At 42.8% G+C, this 20,433-nt stretch overlaps 1 protein-coding gene across 4 annotated transcripts; it reads left to right on the forward strand.

The window, feature by feature from the left end:
* Positions 1-5,730: 5,730 nt before the first annotated feature.
* Positions 5,731-19,583, forward strand: GCNT4 (glucosaminyl (N-acetyl) transferase 4). 4 transcript variants are annotated; one of them, XM_068177500.1, is made up of 3 exons: positions 5,767-5,978; positions 7,189-7,264; positions 15,955-19,583. In XM_068177500.1, the coding sequence occupies exons 2-3, from the start codon at positions 7,257-7,259 to the stop codon at positions 17,321-17,323; spliced, it is 1,377 nt and encodes a 458-aa protein (XP_068033601.1). In that variant the 5' UTR covers positions 5,767-5,978; positions 7,189-7,256; the 3' UTR covers positions 17,324-19,583. The 4 variants fall into 4 exon arrangements, with proteins under 4 accessions (XP_068033600.1, XP_068033601.1, XP_068033599.1 ...); XM_068177499.1 differs by lacking the exon at positions 7,189-7,264 and having other exon boundaries at positions 5,731-5,978; XM_068177498.1 differs by lacking the exons at positions 5,767-5,978; positions 7,189-7,264 and adding an exon at positions 13,322-13,419.
* The last annotated feature ends 850 nt before the right edge of the window (positions 19,584-20,433 follow it).

The raw sequence follows: 20,433 nt of genomic DNA on the forward strand, positions 1-20,433 counted from the left end.
TGCTTTCTGAACAGCTATAACAATCCACTCCTGGTACTGTTTTAGCCTTAGCATATCTATCCCGGATGGATCGTTAGGGTCCCACCCAGGGTCCTCAGTGGGGAAATGGTTATCCAAGAGCCCTGTCACCAAACCATTCCGTATGTCTTCCCTAACCCTTTCTCTCGCTGCTCGGAGTACCATATCCTTTTCTGTATCATCTAACAAAGTATCTAAAATCACTTGGATATCTCCCCAATCTGGATTCTGAGTTTTCATTATCATTTTAACCACACGTGCTACTTTATCTGGATTTTCTCTGTATGACTCAGCTGACTGTTTCCATATGACTAGATCAGCAGGTGAAAAGGGCACTTTTACAAAGACCGGTCCCTCAGCTCCCACCCCTTGCCTCAGTGGAGCAATTACTGTTCTTTTTGCTTGCTTTGATGTATCCTTTCCTGTCTTGGGCCACGCTGGGGCTAACCTCCCTCGTGTATGGTGGGCTACTGGGGTATCTAACCTATCTTCCTCACTGTCACTACTTTCTGCTCTGTCTGTTCTGTTTACCCGCCCTGCCCGTCTCCCTCTCACAGCCAAATCCTGATTGCTACCCTGGGGGAAAGCAGCAGATGAATTTGGCAAGGGAGGGTACAGGGGAGCAGAGTGGACAGGAGCCGGCGAAGGAGGTGTGGGTGGAAGAGGAGGATACCCCTGAGCAGGGGTCGGTGGAGGGATAAACCATTGCGCAGGTGTTGGAGGGAGAGGGGGATACCTTTGAGCAGGAGAAGGGGGATTTCCCTGGGCAGCACAGAAAGCAGGGGGGCATGTCGAGTAGGCACAGGAGGGGGATTGGTTTGAGCAGGCAAAGCAGGCATAAGTGAGGGAGAGGTGAGAGAATCTGGTGGGGTGAGATCTGGCGGAATGAAATTCGAATACCGGGAGGACCCCGCTGGAGCAGTGGGTCCCACTAATAAATCAGTTTCCAAAGCATCTCCCGCCTTCCCCACCCATTCAGCCAAATGTTCTATGCAACATTTCTCTTTTACACAAGCCTCACACTTATCATTTACAAATGCCCTAATTACCATCAGACCACACTCAGTCTGCCATTCTGGCTTATCTCGCAAAGAGAAAAACAAGTCAACATACAGGACCTCATCCAACTTCCCCTCTCGCTTACAAAACAACATCAACTGTAAAATGGTATTATATTGCAAAAATCCATTTTGCAGCCACTGTTCCCCACCTTCCAGAACATATTTTGGCCATGATGTGTTACAATAATTAATCAATTTACCCATGTGTAATTCTTGCCCAAAATTACCTTTTTTTCAATGTGCTAATAAGCACCCCAAAGGAGAATTGCTCGGTATGGGGGCATTGCCACCCAAAACCCCTTTAAGCTTCTTCATGTTACAGCTACAAAAGACCACAGATTGCAGCTCCTGCAGCGCTTTCACACTGACTAACGGACAGCGCCTAGGCAATACCAGGAATTCCTTTAGCCCAACCGAGCATGGCTTTTGCCGTGTCTGACCGGCAGGCACCAGACCAAAGAGAAAACACCTTACCTTTTCCCAGGGGACGTTGTGAGACGGCGGAGACGGTCGCGGCTGATGGGCTCCCTGAGAATCCCTTGGTGCCGGCTGGAGCGTGAGCGAATCGCGCCTCCTCAGCTTCATTCACAGTGTTCCATCTGGGTCACCAAAATGTTAGCGTCAGGATCCACACACAATCAGAATTGATTGTATATGAAGGTGTTTTATTGAAGCGCGTGGAAGCCCGGGGGTGAGACCCCAGATCTGGGCTTCAACGATACACCCGAATCGGTAGCTTATAACCCCTTCTACTCCCCCCCCCACCCCACATTAATTATTAAACTTATATTGTTCCATTCTAGTTCCCATTCCCACACAGGTACAGTTTCGCTTGATCTACTGAAGACCATGCTTGATTTGCTGAAGACCATGCTTGATTTGGTTAGGACAATCACTGTAACAGGGCTATCATTCACTCCCAAGGCCTGGCTGTCCTGCAGGTCCAGGCCTGTTCCTTCTACCTGCCTGCTCTAGCCACCACCACCCCCCCCGATACAGTTTAGAAATCATTCCTATGATTTCAATTCTAAGATACTAAATTTAACCCTTACTCTATCAGATGGGCTCCCTGGATATGATGTGATTCTTCTTTCATGCACATAGTTTTTCTGAGATGGTCACAGAAAGGGAAGTGAAATGCTACTACATTTGTACAACTATGGTTTCTGGTTTTATACATCTGATAGTGGTTGGTTTTGGCCCAGTTCCCATATATTTTTGTGTATGCTGCCCAGCTGTAAAGGCATTTAAAGATTACCAACAAACCTGGCTAATGCACTTTGACATATGTGTAGTATAAATTAGTAATGCCTAAGGATTATAACTTTCTGAAAAGCAGTAATGGTGATAAGGAGTACATTTGAGTTTCAGTTGCTTGGGTTGGCACCGCCTCTGTGTGATATCACACTGGGCATTCAGACCCCCAAGAAAGGGGTCCATACACTGAAAACTGCATGTGTACCAGGTTCTATAGGTTTTGTGGTTCATAACCTATACTGTGCATGCTATTTTATGGCCTAATATGTGCTAATTATTCTAGTCAGTCCACAGGCTGGCTGTGACCATCCTATAAATGCCTTGCTGAGAGGCATGAGACTGTATCTGAAATAAGTAGTCCAGGTAAGTTCAGGGTAATTAAGCTTAAAGCATTTAGGTAGCAGTTACAGCTACGGAGTCATCAGGAGTCATATGGTGGCTCCAGCTTTTGAGGTCTTCCAAGAAATATTGATAAAGGAACTAAAAAATTTACCAGATGAGTAATAAAAAGCTCATTTCTGCAACATAAACAGTGGGGTGCTGGATCCAGCAAGGGAGTACACTTTGCGTAATTGTCAACAAGTCAAGCCTCATCCGACGTCTGCCTGAAACACTCAAAGAAGGCTTTGCCAGGGTTTGCAATGTGACCAAGTGCGAGGCAGAGGTCACTCTCTTTTAGTACAAGAGAGACAGCTGTGAAGAAAGAGGAGGTCTTAAATTGCACCACACCCAGGTAAAGGCAATGGGGTAGCTACTAGCCTGTCAGACACCCATCCATCCTCCTGCAACAGGCCCTGTTGTATTATCTAACTGCTGCGTGGCTTGTCTGGTGGGTCAAGTAGCTAGCCCATGGCCTGTGCAGGATTCCCTGGTGCCAATCAAAGACCTTTTCCTTTTGCATTGACTATGGAGTGCAGTTGGCCTGTGTGTGTTTTTGTGGTGCATTGTTTGCTGAGGGACATCTTTCTGCATGCTTGATTTCCAGGCAGGGACAAGTCAATATCCTAAATCTTACTCAAAAGATGCATAGATGTCAGCAGACCTTTTAGAGTTTTGCATGTGCTGGGAGCTTTTGTCTCACAGAAAATGTCCCATTTTTAAAAATCAATTTATAACACATTATATAATTGGCCACGGTACCCTCCTATCATACAGAAGAGAGGTGAAGTTGACCCAGCTACTGTCTTGCCTCATTGCATTTTATACAAACAGAGAGTGCCAATATTAAGTATTAATATTCCATATTAAGGAATCTGGATACTGTTATTTCTGTATAATTTTGCAATGCTGGGGACAATGAGCTAAGGCAGGACTGCAGGAGCCCTTGAATCTGTGACACCCAGAGTGCTGTTTGGAGCTTATGACACACTTCACCCTACTTCAGTCACAAAAGTACTGTTTATAATTCTGTATCATCTGGGAGATGGGTGATGAAGAGGAGGCTGGCATGTGTATTTTGGTCAAAATATAAATGGAGAGGAGGACAATGCTACATGTGCCTTAGGAATACTGCAGCAGTGCCTCCCTCAAGGGAAAATACCATAATAGTTGTTTGTGGTGTACACAAATAGTATAGTGTTTAGTTATTCAAATTTCTTTGTAAGCGTCACACAGAGAAAAGTTAGGTATAATAGCCCAGAAATTTATTTCTTGCCATGGAGACTTTGTATACTATACAAAGTACTTATGTATGGGTGAACTTGCAATACAAGTTGTCATATCTAAAGAGAATTTCGGGAAGTATCATAAGGACTGTAGGTCTCGTAACAGTAGCCCAAACTTCTGGCCTTAGCTTAGTGTCAGAGCTATTTTATTTGTGGAGGGAGCAAGGCGTCTGACACCTGGAGCCTTGGTACCTGAAGTATTATATGCATCTTCAACTTGGTGAGGCTTTTGACAGACTCCTCATGTCCCAGTGCTTTCCTGCCTCTCCCCAAGTCCTCCTTACTCTGCTGGAGAAGAAAATTAGGTTGCTTTGATGTGATCTGCTCTTTTTATGGTGTTCCTTTCTCCCTGCCTTCTTGGTGTTTAGAGATGCTGTGTGAGTAAAGAAAAATATATGCTTCTTATACAGATAATGCCTTCCACAGCTTAATAAAAATAAAACCTTCCCAACCAGCCTGCTAAAAAGTAGAGGCTTATTAGTTCAGAACTGCAGCCATAGCCACCCCTGGGACTTACCATACCAAGCCTTCATCTTTATTCTTTTTCAGCTAACATTTTTAATGTTTAATTTTCTTTTTTAATTTATGCAAGAAATAATGGCATGCCTGCTACTTCTGTATGTCCGACTTCATATGCATGTGAAGCACTGATGCTGGTGGAGGCTGCGGGCAGTGGCAGGATGGAGCAGATACTAGGACTTGGTTTGCCCACCGAGCTGGCTGTACCCGTATTGATCTACTGGGACAGAGCATCCTAAAGAGGAGAAGAGACCACAGCAAGGTCCAGGAGGTAGGTCTGCAGCTCTCTTTGATGTGATCTTACTGATGTGACAAGCTGTGACTTTGCGGGGGGAAATGACTTAAAGAGGGTGATTTACAGCGGGGGTTTGCAGACAAGAGTCTGCAGGCAGCTTGGTGGTGGGGTGAAGGAAATGGAGAAATATTTTGAGCTGTTAATGGGAGTTTTCCTTCTGTGCCATGCAGTTTCTCCTGCTGCCCTGTCTAACAGGAAATTTCCTCCTTCTTTTACAGTGCTTCTCCTTGCCAATGAACACAAATTCTGTCCCTTTTGGTCTAATTTTTATATTATTGTATAGATTAAAGGTTAACCCTCTCTCCACTGTAGTATTATTGCTTTAAACTCCCATATGAGGTGGAAAAAAGCTGTTAAACTCTAGATTGCTACAAATTAGAAGGGACTAAACTTTGTTTGTTGGAATAAACTTTGTAAACTTTGTAAACTTTATTTGTATTTATTTATTTATATGTGTTTGTAAGTGGGATTTTGTTTGTTTTCTTGACTCCTGCCTTTATAGTACACTATGTGCTTGGCAAGCATGGATACCCCCATGTCACAAGGTCAGAGAATTGAAATTCTCGATTTATAAGCATCTGGTTTGGGAATTTTGATGACTGACTATCTCTGGGCCTTCTTAACACTTTCTTGATTTAAGAGGGCTGCAAATCCTCTGACTGTCATGACACAGTAGAGTATGGTATGTACCAAGGGATTTGCTGAGAGACTTTTCAGGCCTCCAGCAAAAGAGCTTTTGTGAAAAGTTTCTGTAAAGCAGTTCAGATTAGTTGGGGTTGCAGAGGAATTATGTTCTCTCTTATGCTGCTTGCATGACCCTGCAGAAGTTGCTTGCTCTTTTCCTGGCCAAAAAGCTGAGACATTGACTTTCCTTACCTTGACATATCTCTGGGACATGAACATGCTGAAATTGATGTAAGATATTTTACTGAAACTGTGGGGATTGCCACTGGTGGCAACTGGAAAGGAGAATCCAGCCTTTTCTAAAGAGCATACAGAGAGCTGGAGCTGAGTGGCAAACAGACAAGCAAAGCAACTTACTGTCTGCACAGGAAGTTCTTCTAGGAAATACAGATCCTGTGCAAGAAACAGTCCTCGTGATTAGTACTGGGACAAAGTCGTGTGTGATATCCATAACTGCCAGATCTTTGCTGTGTTTCCCAGGTATGTGGCAAGAACCTGTCTTTCTGCTTTCAGAAGCAAAAACCACACTGTGCTAAACTGTAGTAATTTCTTGCTGTTTTTCATTGGGACACCCTGCTGTTTTAAGTCTTCATGGTCTTAAAATTGGCAGGTTTATAATCTAATTACTTCTAAAAGTAATGACATATTTTTCCATGTCTTGCAATTAAGTGTTTAAGTAATTGAAGTTACTTAACTCTTTAGTTGCCCATCATTCAGAGGAAATATAAGTGAAAAGTAAGTAATCTAACTTACTCAGGCAGGCAAGCCAAAACAAGGGGATGAGATGTGCAGAATGAGGCTGGTGCTAAGTGTAACTGTATTGGAGGGGCACAGGCTGAGGCTCCAGTGCAGAGCAAGTGGGTGGAAACTCAGACAAACTTAATAGAATCAACTGATTGAGATTTAATGACAATAAAATTTACTTCTACAGAAATCCCATGATCCCTATCAATAGATAATTTTGCAATGGGAATAACAAGCTAGCAGCAGTAAAAAAATTGCACATTAATAAATTAACTTTTCTGGTTAGCAACATTGAATAGTTAAGTAGTGTTAAAAGTTTAATTCAGACAGATATTTTACAAATAATTAAAATAAATAGCTTAGGAAAGCACACAATTAGTTTTCCTCTTCCCTAGTTTCCCAGGAACATCATCCCCTCTTGTCTTTCCCACAGACCTATCAAGGCCCAGACTTGATTTGTATAGACCACAGGGAAAACCAGGAGGAGCTAACTAAATTTTTGCACAGGGTTGGTCATGCAAACCACCAAGTTTGCATTGCTGTGTGACCAGGTGTGTTTTAAACAAATAGAGGTATTTTATCAGGGGGAACTTTCCTGGAGTGTTTTTACTTTGAGGAGAGGGAATTGTTCCCTCTTTAAGTTCTTGCTTTATGTAGTAATGGTGCTGGCTGCTAAAATACACTGTGACCTGGTTTCCAAGGAAAGGTGTAGACACTGGTTTTGTTTCAGATGCCTTTGAGTGATGGGGGTGTAACAGGTTAGAGAAAGGACTTGTTCTGATACTCTGATTTTTGTTGTTGTTAATGCTGCCCACGTGTAAGTAGTACTTACCCTTATCAATCCCTCTCTCCATTCTCTTTTTTTGTAATTTCCTAGCCTCTATTCTGCTGCTCCTGCTCTTCTCAGCACCCATTCCCTTTTTTTTTTTTTTTTTTTTAAACCTAGGTGACAGCAAGGAGCTTGATTCATACTGTCCATATGCAGAAGGGTTTCTTCACCCAGGAAAGAATCACATGTTGGGGTAAAAGCACTCCTATTCCCCTCCAACTGTTCTCCCTCTTTTGTCTCCTTCCACAGACTTGCACTCAAACTTGACCTTTTCACTTAACTCTTGCTCTGTGGCAAGCAGAGAAGAGGCTGCCTCACAACGCTTTCATAGCGAGCACCATGTATTTCACATCCACTGAGAGCACTGCCTGCTTGCAGCCTGAAGTCTCCAAGGATCCCTATTCTAGTAGCAGTCAATGTGTCTTATTAGTCTGTGCTCTGGGTAAACCAGTTCCAAGCAGATGTGACAAAAGACAAGAGATGGTTCCCACCAGCTGGCACTTGCATGGCACACTTGCATGGCACCAAAAGCAATTTATGGCATCTGTAGAAAGTCACAGACCTCTTTGATTCGTATTGCTTAAGTAGAAAAGAAGTATTATAAATGTGATAATGCTATGCATTAGGAGAGACCCTGGATTTTGTTTTCTGTAGCTCAGTGTAGCTGGGAGTTGAGATTGGATTTTTGCTTGCCTATTGAGCAGGTCCTTCATGAAGGACTGGCAGAGGGCAGAGCAGAGGGGCCTGTGGACATTGATACATACCTTGTTTTCCTCAGGAAAGTTGTGATGCATTGGTTATTGCAGGCAGACAGGTTACAGACTTCCTCTGGTAATCCTGCCTGCTTGCCTGCTGCTAAGCCAATTGCTTCGTACACCAAAGGAATGTCTTTCCCTCTCTGTGGTGTCAGCTCTCTTTGAGCAGAGATCCCTTCTTTTTTCCTGAACAAAACCCAACCTTCAAAGCAGGAGTTTTATCCTTCTACCTGGAGATACGTCTGATATCTTAGCTCCACAAGGGTCTGTGCTTCCTGTGATGGAGCTGGATGATTCATAATGGCCCCAACCTACAGGCAACATCCAGGGAGCTTGTGGGCATTGTAGGTTCACCCGGAAGTTCCTACTTTTAATCACTGAAGCACTTGAATTTAATGCAGCACAGTCTGTATGAAAAAAGATAATGAGGAAAGGGAATAGAATGCTGAGGAGTTGAAAAATTCAAATAAGGTAGTTCAGAAGCTGCTAATTCAGTGTGGTCTGAATACAAACTGTACAAACTGGGCATGCCTCTGCACTGTGTGGACAGCAGGTGAGACTTGCCATACAGAGCAAGAGGAATGTGAGAGTTGGTAATTTGTTCCTTCTCAGGGTCAAGGGAGCAGTAGACTCCTCCTCTGCAAGAATGAGGTTGGCATCACAAAGTTGCACAGACTGGGAGTCTGGATACATTGAGGTTGTGGAAAAAGCAAACATAATATTGTGAGGAGCTGCAGTAATGCCCTGGTCTCTCACAGGAACCAGATGTCCATAATATTATTAGAGACTTACCAAAGTGAAAACTTGTCTTCAGAGACACGGTGTGAGCCCAAAGCCTGCCAGTTTCTTTGTGCTGATGAAGGGAACCTGTCCATTCCTCTGAGCTCTCAAATACCTCCTTAAACATTTACAGAGGGGTATCCTTAAAGGGGGCTGAAGCTGCTCTAGCACTGGTGTATATGAGCCATTGGAGATCAGCCAGAGGCAGATGTTGGCTCTCTGAGCTAACTCAGATTTGTGCTGGCCAGAACAGCTTCCTGGCTTTTCTCCTTTGCATCTAAGTACTATTCTTGGATGGAGGAGCTGCTGGGGTATTCCTGGCAGAGGATCAGGGTTGTGTGCGATACTGCTACTCCTAGAATTCCTCACATTAGAGGTGCAACAAGGCTGTGCCATTGCAAGCAGGGTTGGCAGAGATGGCAGTTGTGGTGCAAAAGCTGGGCTTTTTCCTGACTTCTGTTTGTTGTGACCATGACTTTTCCAGGGATGCTTTGTCCAGGTACTTAGTTTGCCAAGGTGTGTCTCATGCGCATAGTAGAGCAACTAGAATGCAGAACAGGTTGTCTGCTGTTTTTTTTCAAGGCCAAATCTAGAAGTACTCTGGGTAGTTTCACCACATTAAGTTCTACTTCCTAACATTAAATATGACTAGATGTTATGTGACAACCTCAAGCAGTCTAGTGGAAATGTTGCTACCCATGGTGGGGGTGTTGGACTAGATGACAATTAAAAGTCCCCTTCCAAGCCATGTTTTTCCATGTTTCTATAATTCTATGAAACAACATATGATGGCATACAGTTTCTCAGTAGGAGTGATAGTTTAAACATTATTTTACCCTGAAGGAATGGAGATATATTTTGTAAAAAAGGTTATTCCAAATGAATTGATATATGTGCTCACAGGTGGTTCTTCAATTTCGACCACCACATCTCATAATGTGCAGTTTTACCTGACTGCTGTGTTCTTCTTCCAATTAAAAACAACAGCAGTTCCTATTTTTTTTTCCTGTGTGTTTAGAGGGAGGTGGATAAGGCTTCTCTCCTTTCAGTATGTATGGTCTGCTTCCCTCCAGGGAAGAGATGCTAGACTGGTATGAGGTATCCAATGCTACCTGGGTATTCAGTTCCCCAGCGGGCCCACAAGAATTTCTTTGTATAGCACTGAGAAGATGAAAAGTTAAAAAGGTTCACTTTTCACTGATTTAGTAAATACAGAGAAAATTCTGGTGGGCACACTCAAAACCAATTTAAACCTTGCCTACACTGGTTGGTATTGTTTCCACAGCACTTTAGATATTCAGTGTTATGGAACTATTAATAATAAAAATTAAATAATATGGGAATCATAAGCTTTAATTTTGCAATAATCTTGATGCCCGATATGTGACAGTGCACAGTGGCCTTAGCCAGAGTATTTAGATCAGAATGCAGAAAAAATTACAGAGCACTCAGGTGAACAGCAGAATAGTTTTTCAGGTAGGCAGATCATCACTTCCTCTTAAGGTCTGCCTTGGAGGCCAGAAGTCCCACTGATGCTTTTACAAATTTTTACAGAAAATACATTTTTTTTTTTAGTTTTTAAAAGATACAAATGAAGAAGCAAACATTGTTCTAATCTACCCTAATTTTGATGAAAATACCCTAATCTGTAAAACAAGCCAAAAGGTGGATTGTTGCCCTCTGTTATACTTTGTTCTTATTCAAAACTGAATTTCTTTTAGAACTCAGTTCAGTTGAAACAGAAAGTATTTCTATTGAGTTTGTAAGACATACATTGACTTGAGGCAATGTGCATGTGTTTTGGGGGGGTGCTGGTGAAATGCGAAATCATTCAGTTGATCGCATGGTTCAGAGAGCAGCATGTTCTGGGTTTTCCAACCAGGTTGCATCTGATGTTAGCAACACACCTTACCCTTGCCTAACATTTTTAAACTTCAGTATCACAGAAGACACACTTAGAGCCTTGCTGTCAATCAGAATGGTTACAATTAATGCCTGAGGTTCTTGACTGGAGGCTTTTAGCTGCGTCACTTCCCATCTATCACACTCCAGAAGTTGGAGTCCTCCCACGTGAAGCCTGAGGACCTGGGGAGAGGATTTCCTCTCTTTCCTGACAACTTCACCCATTTTCATTTTGGGATTGAATCCTGAGCAGTGGGCATGGTTTTATGAATTCAGAAACATTTGATACAGTAGTCCTTGCAGTTGAGGTCATGATCTTTGTGAGGCTGAACTGTAGTTGGTCTTGAGGGATAGATGCTTTACCTTCATCCATGTTCTCTGAATGTGGGCAGCAGTTGTGAAGGGAGAGACAATTCCTAGACTTCAATAAAATTATTTTTTGATTTTGCATTACAGTGCTAGTGATAAGGGAAATGCAGATTTTTGACATAATAAACTGATAATGGATCTGTTAATCAGATACAAGTGCATGTGTTTGTTTTTGGCCAACATGGAGAGGGTAAAATCTGGGAGGTTTATTAATAGGATGGTGCAGAGGCAGGAGAAGAGGATTTCCCTGGGAGCCCAGGTTCATGAAAGGGCTGTGTAACCTGGGGAGGATCTGGGTAGAAGTCTTACGCTGGGTGAAGACCTGGGGCTCCTGCTCTTCTCAAGTCCTGGGACAAGCAAACGTACCTCAGGAATCTTCTCACATATAGAAAAGACAAGTAACACATTTTACAGAACAAAGCAAGATGTCAATGCCAAGCTCATAATATAAAATCATAATATAAAATCTTGATACAAAAGATGGAACCTTGCCTGCGATGCCATAGCATCACCTGAGGAAAAAGTTTTTGTGGGCAAGATAACCAGAGTTAGCACCTGGTCAAAGCTACCCAAGATAGGTGTTTTGGGCAGCAATGGGTTGCTGTTCTTGTCTGCAATGTTCATTCATTCTGTGCTCCTCTGGAGAGGACGGTGTGTACAGTACACCTCTATGTCTGAGTAGGGCTTTGAGTGTGCATTTGGTAAAAAATAAAGTTTTTCAGATGAGTCAAAACCTGATGAAGTGTGTGATGGCCCTTCTATCCCAAGAGATTTAATCCCCCAGTCTCCCACTGTTCATCAAGAAATCCCAGTTTTTGCTGAAATTAACTTTATACTGATAAATGATTTAGAAGGGATGTGATGAACATGTGATGAACAAAGCTAATGAAGGGTCTAGAAAGCAATTCATATGAGGAGCAACAGAGGGAGCTGGAGTTTTTAGCCTGGAGAAGAGGAGGCTCAGGGGAGACCTTACACTACAACCACCTGAAAGAACCTTGTAGCAAGGTGGGGATCAGTCTCTTCTCCCAGGCAACCAGCAACAGGATAAGAAATGGCCTCAAGCTGCACTAGGGAAGGTTCAGGTTGGATATAAGGAAGAATTCCTTCATGGCAAGAGGAAGGACCCTGGTAACTACAGTATTGTCAGTCTCACTCTAGTGCCTGGTTAAATTATGGGGAAGATTTTTCTGGGAGTTATTGAAAAACCCCTGAAAGAAAATGCAATAATTGGTCATAGCCAGCATGGCTACACAAGGGGAGGGTCCTGCTTGACAAACTAATTCCCTTTTATGACAAGGTAGCTCACCTTGTTGATGATGTGATCTTTTTGGATTTCAGTAAAGCTTCTGATGCTGTCTCTCACAGGATCCTTCTGGGTATGTCATGTGGTAGGTGAACAGCTGGCTGGCGGGTCAGACACAAAGGGTTGCAGTGAATGGGGTGGCATCAGGCTGGTGACCTGTCACCAGTGGGGTTCCACAGCACTCCATCTTAGGGCCAGTGCTCTTCAACATCTTCACTAATGACTTGGATACAGAACTCAAAGATATAAACTGGGACACTAAATTGGGAGGAGCTGTTGAAGGCAGAGAGGCCCTGCAGAGAGATCTCAACTAGTTAGAGGGCTGGGACATCACCAATCATAGGAAGTTTGACAAAAGCAGGTGCTGGATTCTGCATCTGGGACAGGGCAAGCTGGATGTATGGACAGACCAGGATGCAAAAGTTTGAGAGACCAGCCCTGTGGAAGCAGACCAGTGGGTCCTGGTCAATGGCAAGTTGAACATGGTCAGCAGCCAGGAGGGCCAGCCGTGTTCTGGGGGACATCAGGCACAGCATGGCCAGCTGGGCAAGGGAGGGGCTTGTCCTGCTGTGCTCTGCACTGGGGCAGCCTCACCTTGAGTGCTGGGTGCCACAATGTAAGAGAAACATAAAACTATTGGAGAGGAGGAGGGGTCACAAGGATGGTGAAGGATCTGGAGGGGAAGCTGTATGAGCAGCAGCTGAGGTCACTTGGTCTGTTCAGCCCAGAGGCAACTGTGGGGAGGTCTCATAGTGACCAGCAACTTCCTTGTGAAGGAAAGCAGATGGACAGGCACTGATTTCTTCTCTCTAGTGAACAGTTGCAGGACCTGAGAGAGCAGTCTGATGTTTTGCTGGGGGAGGTTTAAGTTAAATATAAGGAAAATGGTCTTCACCCAGAGTGTGGCTGAGCACTGGAAGAATCCCCCCAGAGAAGGGGTCACAGCCCCAGCCTGACAGTGCTCAGTACTCTCCTGGTCCAGAAGTGAACAGTGTTCTCAGGCACATGGTGTGACTATTGGCGTATCATGTGCTGGGCCAAGAGTTGTAGTTCAGTGGTTCTTGTGGGCCCCTCCCAACTCAGGACATTCTAAGATTCTATGGCTTTGTTTGGTTTCATAGCAACAGAATGTTTAGCACTGGGCTGACACAGATGGAGGGGCTTGGAAGAAGTTTGGAATTTGTTGGATTTTGCCCCTCTTTTTCTTTGTCAAGACTCACCTTTTTGAAGGAGAGAGTAAGATTCACTCCTTGATGTAGGCAATCCCTGTTCAGCCAAGGGTGATAGGTGTTGTCCTTGGTAGCCAGGGAGACAGTGAGCAGAGGCATGGAGTGGTCTTTACAGAAAGGCCACACCACATAGGTCTTCTCCCTCCAAAGAAAAAAAACAGGGAAAGTTACCTCCACAGGGCTTTTTCCATATGACTGAAAACCAGTCTTTGGTTAGGAGCAGTTTTTAAAAGTGATTTTTCTCCAGCAACACAGATACATAAAGGAAGTAGGTAAGGGGAAGCCCAGATTAGACATTGGACTGGGATTAATTTGAAGAAGAGATGAAGGAAAGCACCTGCTTGCTGTGGGAGAACACGGGATTTTTGGCTTCATAGGGATATGAATGTCTCACTTCATTTTGAGGATGATGAGGCACTGCAACAGGTTGGCCTGGAAAAGTTGTGGATTCCCCATCCCTGGAATTATTCAAGGCCTAGTAGAAGGTTCCCTGCTCATGGCAGGGATTTTTGAATGAGATTTTTTTTAAGGTCCCTTCCAACTCAAACTATTCAATGATTCTATGAGAGCTGTTTTTTTCTCTTTCTTTGTTAGCATACCTGGAGACTGTTTCTAAAACCTGCAGAGAGTTGCTGAGCTTTGGTTTCTATGAAATAGGTATGTATTGGCTTACCCTGGTCTGTATCTGGCAATTCCCAGGAGAGAACATTTCCTTTTTCTGTTGCCCTAGAATAAAAATATTAAGGACAAAGTTTTACAGGGAAAGGCAAAGTCAAGGGAGAACAGACAAATGAAAAAGCTCTGCCTTGACAAGCTGCAGTTTAAATGTAGCTACAGCTTGCAAGACCTGACATTATAGGGAATGCTAAAGATGCCTAAGTTTGTCTTGCAATGTATTTGAATGCACATCTCAGTATTTCATTTTACATACATATGTGAGATGTCCAGGCATCTGAGCCACATCTGCTGGCCCCACCATTTTATTGGCTCTGGAAGCACTCTGAAACAGCTTCTATTCAAAAGAAAGTACTGGGAGCTGTTCAATTTAAAAACAAAGTAGAGCTTCGTTTAAGCTAAGTAGAGCTAAGTTTACTGCTGCACTTGTTACGTGGTTCTGGTCTAATTTTAATTCAGGGATAGTAACAATGCTGATTACACTCAGACAGTAAAGCAAAACTGTGTGGAAGAGTATGTCTGTATTTAGCTTTTATTCTGGTAATACCTCAGTTGTTAATGTGCTACACAGGAATTTTATTAAATAACATGCTGTATAAAAAGGGGCCACATGTGTTTTTGTGGTCACATCCAATGTTGTGTCACATGGCAGAGAGCAGGACAGATGCACTATTGCTTATTACTACTACCCTTTTGCCTCAGAAGGTATGTTCATACCAGTGGATAAAAGTGCTGTCTTTATCCACCTCTGTCTTCAGGGCAAGTCAGAAATATTTTCCAGAAGGAATCTGAAGAGAGAAAGGAGATTTTGGGCTTGTCAGATCCTGTTGACAACAGGACAAGAAGGAAATTGGTTTCCCCTTGGATATCTTTATGAGCCAGCACCAGTGTTAGTGATAATGAGAATGCAGTGTTGTTGATTTCTAAAGCTTTCAGTTTCACGCTTTTTTAAAAAATGGTACTACTATCCACCATTAGGCACACATTCTTTGCAGACTTACGAGACATCCCTGTGCTTCTTCTGTTGAATGCCTTGTAGTTACTCAGGAAAATAAACAATCCTTCCTACTCACATGGATGACAGTAATGTCTTTGCCAGTCCAGGGGTTGCTGTACTTCAGTTTGTGGCTCCTTAAAAATTTTAACAAGGTTTGGTGCCATTATGATAAGCCTTCGTGGGGTCCTCTGGCTAGGTCTGGACCCCAGCTTTGCTGACAAGAACAAAGGTAAAAGACGTGAGGAGCTCTTCTTCTCGGGACTAATGTCCCACAGCTTTATTGTGGAACACCTCCAGGGAGTAAAGAGGTGTCCCAGAGGAAAAAGAGAGGTCGAGGGTCTTGTGGCAGGGGATTTTAAATCCAGGGGGAGGAGAGGGGCCACAGCCAATGGGATACAACTGATGGGAGGGGCGAGGGGAGAGAGTGATCCAGGGTAAGAACACCACTACAGGACCTTGGAGGAGGAGGGGTGTGCGGAACAAACCATGTGATACAAACAAACCACTTAGTGCAATATAAAAGCTACTCAGTGCAAAATTCCAACCACCCAGTGCAAAATAACAACTAAATAAACTACTCAGTGCAAGACAACAGTTTGGGAAAAAAACAGTGGGAGTCTTGTTCTGGTACTCTTATTTGACTGGAAATCATCTGGTTTATTGCCTTCGCTTAGCTAATTCAGGGGAATGAAATTTTAAAATTATGATTAGGAAGAAACTAGACATTACCAGTGGCCTTCCTAATAAGGTGGTGTTTATGCTGTAGGCAGATTGGTGTGCACATATCTTTCTTAGGAATTAGAATGGTCTCTGATGATTTCAGAGATGATTTCTCATTTAAAGTAATACTGTGTCTTTTTTTTCTTGCAGAATGAAGAGACACAAATGGTCCTACAAATGTCCCTCACGAAGGAAGATCTTGATTCTGTGTGCTACTGGGTGGCTGATTGCACTGTTGAAGCTCCTCCATGTCGAAAGACACTTTTTTCCCTCTAAAGGCATTTACTTAGTTGAGCACTTCTTGAGCACTTCTTCTTATGTTAGAAACAGATATTCATACCCTAGAAATGAGTTCCAGTATGAAATTAATTGTTCATCTATATATGAACAAGATCCTCGTGAAATTGGCAAGAGTTTAGAGATAAGAAGAAAAGAAATTGTTGATTTAGCAGATGAAGATGTTGTAGCAATGGCAAGTGACTGTCACGTGTATCGTTCCCTTAGGAAATATCAGCTAAAACCTGTTTCTCCAGAGGAGGAGAGTTTTCCAATTGCCTATTCTTTGGTTGTTCACAAAGATGCAGCCATGGTAGAAAGGCTCATACATTCATTGTACAGTCATCAAAATATTTTCTGCATCCATTATGATCAAAAAGCAGCAAAAAGTTTCAAATCTGCTTTGAACAATCTAGCTAAATGTTTCCCAAATATTTTCATTGCATCAAAATTGGAGACAGTGGAGTACGCACATATTTCACGTCTGCAAGCAGATTTCAATTGTTTGTCTGATTTGATGGACTCTCCAGTTCCTTGGAAGTATGTTATCAATTTGTGTGGCCAAGATTTCCCTTTGAGATCAAATTTTGAGTTGGTCGCTGAACTGAAGAAACTTGGTGGAAGAAACATGCTGGAAACTTCAAAGCCAAGCAGTAGCAAAAGAGAACGATTTACTTATCACTATGAACTTATGAAAGTGCCTTATGAATACATGCAGATCCCTGTAAAAACCAACATTTCCAAGAATCCGCCACCTCATGATATTGAGATATTTGTAGGCAGTGCCTATTTTGTTTTAAGCCGAGAATTTGTTCAATATACCCTTGAAAGCTCACTTGCAAAAGATTTTTTTGAGTGGTCAAGGGACACGTACTCTCCAGATGAACATTTCTGGGCCACTCTGGTACGTGTCCCTGGGGTCCCTGGGGAAGTTCCAAGGTCATCCCAGGATGTAACAGACTTACAAAGCAAAACTCGTTTGGTGAAATGGAATTATCTTGAAGACTATTTGTATCCTCCATGCACTGGTACCCACCTTCGCAGTGTCTGCATCTATGGGGCTGGAGAATTAAGATGGCTTCTGAATTATGGACACTGGTTTGCCAACAAGATTGACTCCAAAGTAGATCCTGTCCTGGTAAAATGTTTGGCAGAAAAGGTGGCAGAACAACAGAAGGAGTGGGTACATTTGTCCTCTGATGAGCACTTTCTGCACTTAAATTCTACGAATGCCTTGACATAGCAGTGCTGTGTTCTCTGCTGTCTGTGCTGTGTGCACAGCACCAGCAGTTCTGCCGCCTTGACCTGCTGCAGGATGACAGTGAGGAAAAGGTCCATTCTATATAACGTCCAGGGCTCTGCAGAGCCAGGTGCCTGCAGGCTATTTATTTATGTAAAGCGATTTCTTTCTGATTAACTGTTTTGCCACATTAAACCTGTAATTGTCTTCAGGATGATTCTGAGATGGTGAAGTTTGCTTTTGGAGGCTCTTGTGCTCTCTGTCCCAGTGGAGTATTTCAGAAATGTATTTTACTTCAAGTGTGTTTGTATCTTTTATGAGAAACTTCAGCACTTCTGTCTGCCTGTCCTCTTTTCCTTTACTTTTGCTTTTTTTTTAAAGCAATAAAGGGAAGACCTTTGTATCTGCTACAAAGGATATCTCAGGAAAACTGTAAGTGCCCATGTCACAGAAAAAAACAAGAGATCAGCATGAACACCAAATGAGCCATGTGACCTCAGCTGAAGTTCCACACTTCTCATCTGTGGCTGCTGCATAGATCTTTGCAATGTGAATATGACTGGATGATATAAGGGAAAGAAGATCCCTATATACTTCATTGTGTGTACCCATTGTTCTCTTCTCCCAGCTAACCTAGACATTGCTTTTCCTTCTACAAAGCATATGACCAGGTGCTGTGCCAACACTGTTGGTTTCACAGTCATTGAAAGTTGGTTGAAACAGTTGTGCACTGTTAAGTGCACACAGTTGTGTGTTCTCCAAAGGCAGAATACATGCGTGCCCTAGGGGCAGTCTCTGCAGCCGCTTGGGGAGGTACTCATGCCAAAAGAGGTCAATCTTCGTGTCTATCTCTGCCTCTAGGAATATCTTTATGTGAAATCCCAGTCCTCTTGAGACAGTATCCCTACACACAGCGCTATTTCCAGTTGGTGTTCAGCAGTGTGGTCCTTTGTTGAAGTGTTGAACACACAAAGTTGAGTAGTGATCATAAGAATAGCCATATTACAGAAATTAAGACCCTGCATGAAGTGTGTTTCTGTGCAAGTCCTGTGGCTGTGCACTACCATGATCCCAGGCTGACAGGTGCCTGAATGGACCCTGGCTCAGCTGTGGAGCAAGAGTTCTCTTACAGCCCCTGCTTGCCATGGCCCTGACAGGCCTCCTAGTAGTGAAATGGCTCAGGAGCCTTATTGCAGCTGGGCTTCCCACACTCCAGCATGAGGGAAGTGTTTGCAAGTGCAAACACAAAAGGGTCTCTGCAGAAACTCCTGCAACTCAGAAATGCTGCTGGTATTTTTGGGGGTTTCCCTGGAGTGCTGCTCTGCCACAAGTTCAGTTTTGGTGGTTCCAGTGGATCCCGGGGTTTAGCTTTCTCCATGCCACTGTCTTCTTTCTAGCCATCTGTCTTTTATTGTGGGACATTTCCCCATGAGTGACTGGGATATCTGTATCTGGTCTTACTGATCTACAGATTGCTGTAGTAATGATTATATCTCATATCAATGAGAAATATTTGTTCCTTATTTGAGCTGAAAGAATCAAGTTGCTTTTTGGTCTCAGTTTTTTTTTATAAATTTAGTCACAGGGAAGTCATTCGTAGCTCAAGACTGATTAAAGAGTCAGGATTCTCAGGCATTTTTCCACATTTGTGACACAGATTTTCAGTAAGACCTCAGACAAGCCTCCTGAGTTTTCTGTTTCAGCTGCTCCCATTGTAAAATGGGAACCATAATCTTCTACTGTCTTGCTAAGCACTTTGAAACCTGTGGGTGTTGTGGGTATGGTTGCACTTTATATTGTGCAACCATAATTATTTTGTATTAACTTATTTTGTGGATAATTTATTATCCACAAAACTATTTATGGAGTCTGGCTGCACAGGTCAAGTATTTCTTAAATGTACTGTTTCTGAAATAGATGGGGATTATTTTTAAAGTCTGTGTTGCGTATTTCAGTGACATGCCCTGTCTATCCAAGGCTGTCCTGACTTGATGTAATTTATAAATACTCTGTAGAAAATTAAATATTGATAGTATTTTCAGATTCATATATTAGTGCTTGCATATAAAATAGAGTCCTCATGTGATAAAAAAGTTAATAAAAGAGAATGTTAGGATCCCAGAGGGCCAAGCTACAGCCTTCTGTACATATAAATTGATGCTTAATGATATATTTGAAATTTTGTATTTATTTAAACTGGCTTTATATATGTATAAAATTAATCGACCAACACATTAAACTTCATTGAAGTGTGTAATTTTAATCAACATGCAACTTGGTGCTATTTTAATTGAGTTGGGTTGAATGATGCCTGTCATTTAACTAGTTTGAAAGAAGGCACCTCGTTCTTCCGAGGTGGTGAAGAAGTGGATGCGGATGTGGTGTGGTGTGAGGCACATGAGGAAGTGGACAGTGTACAGACATAGCTGCAACTTTATGAAGAGCTGATTTTCCAATGAATTCCAGATGCTTCTGTTGTTCTGAAAGCAAGTTTAAAGGCTATTCAAGGTTGTAGAAAGGCAGTTCACAAAAAATCAGTCATTGGATTGGTGAGGCTGGAAGATCCTCTAGTCCAGCCTCTTGCTCACAACAGGATCAGCACTGAATTTGAACTGGGTTTTTTGGGTTTTCCCAGGACTCTTGCAGATCTCTAAGGAAGGAGGAATATTTTCCATTGTTTCCAAAGAAAAGAACAGTCAAAATATCTGTCTTAACTTTTGAATAGTTTTTTCTCTGTTTTTTGGCTTTGCATTTAGCAGTGTTGCCATACTGATGCCTGGAACACAGTTAAGGGATTGGACTACAGGGGTGGGTAACATTCTCATCATCACTGCTCTTTACATGGCTAGGTCTGCCATTGCTGGATACACAAACTTTCTGTGAGGAAAGTGGCTGAACCTAGTTTATGGCAAAACAAAAAGTTTTATTTTGGCTGAAACTTAGATTATCCTTAGTAAACCTTAGATTTCCTTTTTCGTTTTTCCTCTTCATTCTTTTCCACACTTCTGAGAGATTCCCCTTGTAACTTATTTTACAAATTTGAAGTACACATACTGGTTTCTTCTGTTTTTGTTCTGCTGAAGAAGCACTATGCTGGCCTTCTTCCACCCACC

This window comes from Anomalospiza imberbis, chromosome Z (genome assembly GCF_031753505.1).
Source record: "Anomalospiza imberbis isolate Cuckoo-Finch-1a 21T00152 chromosome Z, ASM3175350v1, whole genome shotgun sequence".
NCBI lineage: Eukaryota > Metazoa > Chordata > Aves > Passeriformes > Viduidae > Anomalospiza > Anomalospiza imberbis.